The 7,828-nt window shown below is 34.4% G+C and overlaps 1 protein-coding gene across 1 annotated transcript in view; it reads left to right on the forward strand.

Annotated features, from left to right (window-relative positions):
• The window catches only part of chs1 (chitin synthase 1), a 28,234-nt gene that overhangs the window by 2,136 nt on the left and 18,270 nt on the right, over positions 1 to 7,828 (forward strand). The window contains exons 3-9 of the mRNA XM_037693494.1: positions 3,283 to 3,418; positions 4,546 to 4,731; positions 4,885 to 5,086; positions 5,534 to 5,694; positions 5,939 to 6,014; positions 7,106 to 7,254; positions 7,713 to 7,824. Of these exons, the coding sequence (XP_037549422.1) occupies positions 3,283 to 3,418; positions 4,546 to 4,731; positions 4,885 to 5,086; positions 5,534 to 5,694; positions 5,939 to 6,014; positions 7,106 to 7,254; positions 7,713 to 7,824 (1,022 nt within the window). The remainder of the gene's footprint in view (positions 1 to 3,282; positions 3,419 to 4,545; positions 4,732 to 4,884; positions 5,087 to 5,533; positions 5,695 to 5,938; positions 6,015 to 7,105; positions 7,255 to 7,712; positions 7,825 to 7,828) is intronic.

A 7,828-nucleotide genomic window follows, 5' to 3' on the forward strand; every position in this document is an offset into this window, starting at 1 on the left:
GTATATATATATATATATATATATGTATATAGTTTAACATAATTCCATGCCAGAATTATTTTTTTTCTGCAGTTTACTGAAAACAAGGCAGCAAATTTCCCTAAGGCAAAAATTATTGACCTCACAAAACTTCAGAGGTGGAAAATAAAATGACATAAAGCTTTAAAGTTGTGTTTTATTGGCTGCGCAGAGTGAGAGAAATAAAATTTACAGGCAACTTAAAACTGGAAAACTATTCCATTTCCTTTCCATATAGACACACAATCAAGCTTTATTAACCTCTTCATCATTGTTAGGTTAATTGTTAGTGGGAAAGATGTTAGTGTTGGATAAAATTAAAAACTGCTCGCTTGTATTACCAGGTTTCAATTAAATATAATTTACAGTTTGATAGAACAGTTAATTTCCCCTGTGCACTGCTGTGCTTCTCTTTATTGCTTGGCTGATATCATCCCCACAGCTAATGCCTGCTGTTAGAGGGGCTGTTTAAAATGTTAAATACATGCTACGGTTTTAATCACATTCTCTACATTGGTAACTCAGAGACATAAAAGGAGTCAAGTTTTTTGGCTAAAAAAATAGCACATTTCAAAAGCTTACCGCTGCAAGATGCTCACTCTGCCATGAAGTTAAAATTACCAGAGGGTTATGACTTAAGATCTAGGCAAGTAAAAATGATCTGGATCCAAACTGCAATGAAAACATGTCAGACTGTCACTGTTGGTGCTGCCAGGACAAAAGTATATCTCAGATTTTAAAATGTCTATCCCTTTCCCTGCAAAAGTAAAGAAGTAGTTCATGACTTGTGTCATCACAGCTGATGGGAATAAGCAATGGTCTGCTTGTCTAGTTGAGATCTAGAAGAAGCTGCTTCCATCTGCATCTGTCAAGAGACAAGCATCAACACATCTGACATATTTCTAGAAATGAGATTTTAAAGCTTTATATCATACTAAAATACATTTTTGTATGTTCTAGTGTTGATATTTCTCAGTACTCAGTCAAAGTAAAAAAGTCAAGTACTAGCCTATCTGCTGTCACATATGGTGAGCCATGATGGCTGGACATGGGCACTAATGACCTCCACAACCCTAATAGAAAGAAGTGTAAAAGATAATGGATGGATCCCTTTTCTTCTGGCAAACTCAAAGTATTTTATTAATATTTTTGAGTCAAGAAGATCAGTTTTTCCATAGATAATCCATAAAAGATTTGGAAAATGGGAGGAAAATTGTATTTCTAATTGAACAAAGCATTCTGCACATTTTTCTGTCATCTCTCGAAATACTTTATTTTGATCTGTTGAAGATTTATCCACACAATTCAAAAAAGCCCAATTCAAGTTTGATTGGTTCAAAAGTAAATGTATATTTTTTAAAGGAGAAGTGTGAGATAGCTGTTCTTTTTTATGAGATTTGCCAAATACTGACTCAGCAGATATTAGGCAACTGTTACATATGTTTTAAGTAACCGAAGAAAAGTCTTGCTAGAGCAACAGTTTCTCTGACTGGCCTGTTTCAGAGTGGACTTTAATCTATGCAACTGGGCAGACATGCTCATTCATGCAGAGCCGTAAAACATACTAAAGGAAATGAAAACTTTACAAAACCACAGTCGACATTTTAATTATAGTAATGCCTGTAAATCTACAAAGGGGTTTAGTAGTTTATAAAATGGGTTTCATTGCTGGTAAATAATTATGCTAAATAAGATATTGAAAATGCTACTTCAAAACAAAGACTAACTTTATGTGTTATTAGTTTTGTATGACAAAGCGTAGAAAATTTTGTAATGCAAAATTACTTCCTTAAAATGTTGCTGAAATAAACTTATTTTGAACCAGTTTTTAACAAAGATTTACATGAAATGTATTTTTATGTCGCAGCTCAGTAGTAAAACGGTTGTCTTGTGAAAAAAGCGCACAGGGAGCGTGTGCATGACTAGTTTGTGTGAAAAGGGGAATGAGATACACATTGATGTAAAGAACTTTTGAGAATCTAGAGAAGGTTCAACAGTTGGTGCTTTTCTAAATGTGTGGACCTTGTCCAACAGGAAAACCATCTGCCAGCGTGGATAAGTTCATGAATCTTGAAGCAGCCGTAGTTTTGATTGTTGCCATGATAGTTTAAGATCACAAACTGTTATCAAGTCAAAGTAGGGCTACACCTTGATGACGACTGTGTATGGACATTAATCATCCAGCTGAGGGGACGACAGAGAAGGTCATTAGGAATTAGGATAACAGCAACGTGATTATGTAGCAGCAGGTACACTCAGAGATGTTTACATGAGCTCAGATAATTAATGCTATTAACTTTCTTTTATATATATATATATATATATATATATATATATATATATATATATATTTCTGTTCAGTGCCCTGAGCTGACCTGTTGTGACTTGGTGCTATACAAATAAACTGAACTGAATTAGTATTAGCACATTCCTCCAAAAGGAAAACGAGAAGCAATAATAATTTTGGTTGCATCTGTGTGTGCGTTTGTGTGTCTGTCTTTTAGCAAAATATCACATAAATAACTGAACTGATTTTAGTAAAGTATCCATCGGATGTTGGGCTGGGTCATACATCAACATGTTAACATTTCGAGACAACCCAATTCAGTATGGCTACAGCCAACTGAGCTTAGCCAACACCAAAATAGCTTAGAAGTCATTTTTAAAGAAACTGGCCTAAGATTTGGCGAGGTGGTAATTAAGAGGCATTCACAGCAAGTACGAGCAAGTGCTACTCAAAACTCGAGGTTTTTGCAATAACAGTTGGAGTCAATCTTGTTTGAATGCTAGCAAAATATTTCATAAGACTAATGGGTGGATTTTAATGAAAAATTCTGAAATTTGTTATGCTTGGAGTCAAGCCAAATGAATGTAGCGGTCACAGGCACTCAACATCACGTAACAGCGTAAAAATGGATAAAGCGAAACTCTGTCAGTTGAGCGTGACATAATGAGCTTGCACACAGTCATTTTTAAGATTTGACCAAAACAGCTACAACTCCATCACAACTGATCAGAAATTGATTTTAGTCCACGTGCTCAACCAGACTCTTGAATAATAAGAATAATCTATATTTGTTCAGCTTAGCTTGTTCCTGAAACATCAAGGACTTCAGAATTGGAGCTTTGCAACTGTCCACTCAATGCTCTAATAAATCTATCTGGTACAGTGTGATTTATTAAAACAAATGAAATCAAAAAAGGGATTATTTTCTTTTGGTCAGTAAAATCTTTGACTCGTAGGTGTTGATGTTTTTGTCTCAGGGACACATGGGATCCGTTCCAGCTGAACCCTGTAGGAGCAGAGAAGGAGCAGAAAAGAAGATGTTTTGTGGTGGCCCAGTACCTCGTGGCTGTAATCGTGGGGGTGGCCGTTTTAGCCAGCGCTGTTGTTGCCAAGGTAAGGTCGCCTTTATTTATAGAAAGGTCTGTACATTTTACCATTTTTATATTTCAATTTCTTTGATTTTTGTAAAACCATTTATATCACGACACAACGGAAGGACCACCATAACAACCGATTCCTAGATTTAAACATATATTACAAGTTTCAAAAGTTTTCATATTTTCTGGCTTGCCTTTTTTTTTTTTTATTGAAAAGAAACAAAAATGATGTATTAATCTTTTAAATCAAAAATAAACTAAGAGCTCAAACTCACAACAAACAAACTCACAAAAAGAAGTTAAATAAAATTGTGTACTTTTATTAAAAATAGGTTCAGTAACTACAGTATTTTCTTTTTGGTTTTCCTGTGGATTATTTAACTCTGTATTTATTCAGGTGTTTTTTTTTTTCAATAATTCCATATACACATAGCTGACCTTTGTATGGGAACCAGACAAAGGGTTTTTAGATGGTGAACTGCGGATAAATCTCTTGAAGCTAATGTTCCTGAGGAATTGGGCAGCAATACATGTTTTAGAAAACTGTTTCAAATGCAAAAATGTAAAATAACTTTTTTATATTTATCGCCAACAATAAAACAAAAGCTTTATGGGCTTAAAAGGTTTTTGTTTTTTTTTCCTGGATCATAAAATAATCCCATTCTTGACATATCCTGTAAATATTCTTATCAAACTAGATTCCTGAAACCTTCTGTACCTGGTCATATCTCATTTTGCAAATGCCTCTGTCATGTTATGTATTTTCTTCCTTGTACATAACATCCTTAATATCCTCTGTTAATGTTTAACTAATTGTACCTGTTTTTCAGCATAGTATCCACCTTTGGCTTTGTGTTTCTTGCTGCCTTTACAATGAGCCACATGTTACAACAATCAATAAATGTCCATGTATTTGATTTTAGACTGGACTTCCTTATTTGTTTGCAGCTAAATGACTTTTATATCATGATGAAGATGGGGAGTCTTCATAAATGTACTTTACAGAAAGCCGTGGAAGTAAACAAACTTTACAGTGTACAGTCTTTTAAACTTTAAAGTTCAAGATTGAAACCAATCAATGTAGAATAACAGTGCAAATTTTCAGTGTATGATGATTTTCTTTTTTTATGTTTTTTTTTAAAGGGGTCCCTTTTGATGCTGTCCACTCTATCCAGTCCACATTCATTGCGCACATCAAAGGAAAAACAATTCTACAAGCTAATGTTGGTGTTCTGCTTGGTCTGCCCAAACTTCCTGGTTTTTATGAAATCTCTGTGGCGTTGCACATTCAAAAGTTTTGTACAACCCAACATGAGGACCATGGCACTTGTACGTTTCTCTGACCTTTTATGAATTCATTGCATGACTCACTTTAAAGACCATATAACTACGTTCATTTTCCTTCAATCGTTCATGTTTAAAGTCTTTTTTGCCATCGATACTGAGCAGAAATATAAAACGAGGTTCTTCTGTCTTTTCCAGATTTGTGTCATTGAATGTTTAGTGTCCCTCGGTACTTCAGTCCTGGTTCTTGTTGTCATGCCTCAGTTTGACATACTGACTAATCTCTTCATCAGTGGAGGGGTCTGTATTGTGTCGGCAATACTGCAGATAATTTTCAGACTGCAAAGAGAAACGTGGAAAATTATCTTCCCAATCTGCTCCCTCATTCTCACAAGCGCTGGTAATGATTCTGAAATTATTCTCTAATATTCCCAAAGTATATCTGAGAATATTTTTCTACATTCATATTTTGACAATTGGAAGATAACGAGCTGTTCAGTCTAAAATCGGATAGAAGGAAAAAAGTGTTGATGTGGACAAAACTGTGAAAGTCTTTTAATTTGTATTTCATCTTTTGTTTTAACACATAAATAGTTGCTCTTTTAGTAGATAAACATGGTAAAAATGTGATATAGCTTTGGAGAAGCTGCAAATATGAATGTGCTCAAACAGAGAAACCTCATGATGGATCACCCAACATGAGTTGATGGATCATTGGAGGTTCTTTTATTATTGATATTGTGACTTTATTCTCAAAATATAAAATCAAATAACTATTTCTCTTGTTATGGTTCAAATTAGATTTTAGTTTCTAGTTTAAAAGACTGAATAATTGACTGATTGACAGGTTACTGCCTCCTGGGAATGGACTATTACGTTCGCATCTCAACGTATGTGGATCAAGAATGCGAAAACTGTTTTGTCTACGTGGGAATAGGAATTTTTTCTTCTCTCCTTGTCTCCCTGTGCTGGTGGGAAAACACAATGCAGGCCACACACAAAATGCAGGTATGATGTTTTACTGTGGCAAAGCTTCAGCTAGGTATGAAATTGCTCCATGCCAGTACATTTACACACCAGAATAAGCTATGGTGTTCCACTAGGTTAAGTACTTGGACTCTTCTTTGTTTAATTTATAAAAAGCTTCCATTGTCATATTTTTGTTTTTATTGTCTCTGTTAAACTGTTATTGTCATATTGTGTCATGACGATTTGGCACAATCATAATTATTATTTTTTTGTCTTTCAACAGGACACGTTGTCAGAACTGGAAGGTTTCAGGGACTTTGTCTTTGTGATCAGCAGCATTTTGAGAATACTCGTGATAGGTATTTATCAGTCGTCAATTTCTATATTACTGCAGTAAAAATGCTACACAGTCTAAAAATGTTTCATCAACATAGTATGACATACATATTACATTTGACATATGTAGTAAAATCTAATTCCCAGCATTCAAAACCAGAGAACAAGGATGCTCCATAGTTGTGGTAAAGTTTTGTATTGTTTAAATATTTTTAAAGTGAGCCTTTCTTCCCTCCACAACATATTGCCCATTGATTTGCTTCATTTTAATATTACAGTCATTTTGCATCATTCAATTGCATTTTAATATAAAAAGGTACTCATTGCAAATTGTAAAATAAAACATAAAAAAAGGTTATCCTTAGCTATTTTAAATAGTGCTATTTGAAAGAGTATGCTTCAGTAGTTTTACAGACATTATGATATACATTTCTGAAATCTGGTACGCACTCAATGTAAACAAAAGACTAAGCTGAATTCACCAAAAACCAAGTGGCTCTTATAACTACAATGGCTCAAGTACCAAATGGCAATCTTATGGCTCAAATGGCTTGAGCCATAAGATTGGCCTACATTAGGCAGGCTCTAGTATGTGTGGATAAACAAATGTAGCAAAATTGGACAAGCAAAGAATCTTGTAGAAGACGTTTAGGAGGAAATAATGAGTGAATCTGTTACTAAATGTGAAATAAAATAGTAATCTCAAATAAATATCAGGGAGCAGAGTAATGGAGTGTCATAAAGACAGAGCTCAGCATTCATACACATGCAACTTTTGCAAAACTCGTGCAAACTTAGTAACTTTACAGTTTCAACTATTTTTTTTTCAAGTAGCTCTTTTACAGAAGTCACCATTGTTGGATTATTTTGAGTCACTTTGGCTGTTTATACAGATAAAGAAATGCTCATGGTAGTAGTCAGCCATTCACAAATTTTACTTATACTTTTTTATTTATTTAAGTACACATTAACCATCAATATCAGAAATAATATTTTTAGTTTATGGATTTTTTTTGACTGGTCCTTCTAACATTGCATTGAGAATGACCTTTAATAACTGTGTTTTATTTTCAGTTCTGTCATCTAAATATGTTATATGGTTATTGTCTTGTAGGGGCGGTGTACCTCATCTATGATGTGCTCATTAAAAGAAGCTTTGAAAATGAATATAGCAAAGACAAAAGCATCGTCTGGTCGGACTTCAATCTGCAGGATGACGACTGGGAACTCCTACAAATAGGACTTGTACTTTTGTTCTTACAGGTAAGTCAAAAGAAGGCATAAACATATTTTAATGTATTTTGTAGTTTCCCTACATCAACTCGTGGTTCATTTTTCATCGTCTTCCCTTGATAGACTTTCAGAAATAATTGAGGTCACATTTAAACTTTTTTTGATGAATGATTGCGGTACTTCCAGTACGATTTTGTTTAATTAAGCATTATGCACATTTGTTGTATTAATTTCAATAAAACTACTACAGGAATAAATTATTTGTTTGCAGAAAATGCAGAACCTGGAAAATCACTGCAAATAAATATTATGTTTCACATGAGGCACTCTAAAATACGGAACTTGGAAAACTTTTGTGCATCAAGTCCTAATTGGATAAATACCACAGCAGATAACCAAAACTGCTTAATTATAAAATGTTGTCTACAAAAATCTTTATGTACTGAGTGCAGAAGGCCTAACACATATTGACCCATAATTTCCACCAGGCTTTCTGTGCAGCAGCCTGCCACTGGTTTGGTGTGGTGGCCTGTAAGATCCATGCTGTCAGGATGAGTTTTGCTATACCTCTATGCTGCACGGGACCTACGGTTCTTGGGTTGGG

Source organism: Nematolebias whitei, chromosome 2, assembly GCF_014905685.2.
Source record: "Nematolebias whitei isolate Nwh7 chromosome 2, NemWhi1, whole genome shotgun sequence".
Taxonomy (NCBI): domain Eukaryota; kingdom Metazoa; phylum Chordata; class Actinopteri; order Cyprinodontiformes; family Rivulidae; genus Nematolebias; species Nematolebias whitei.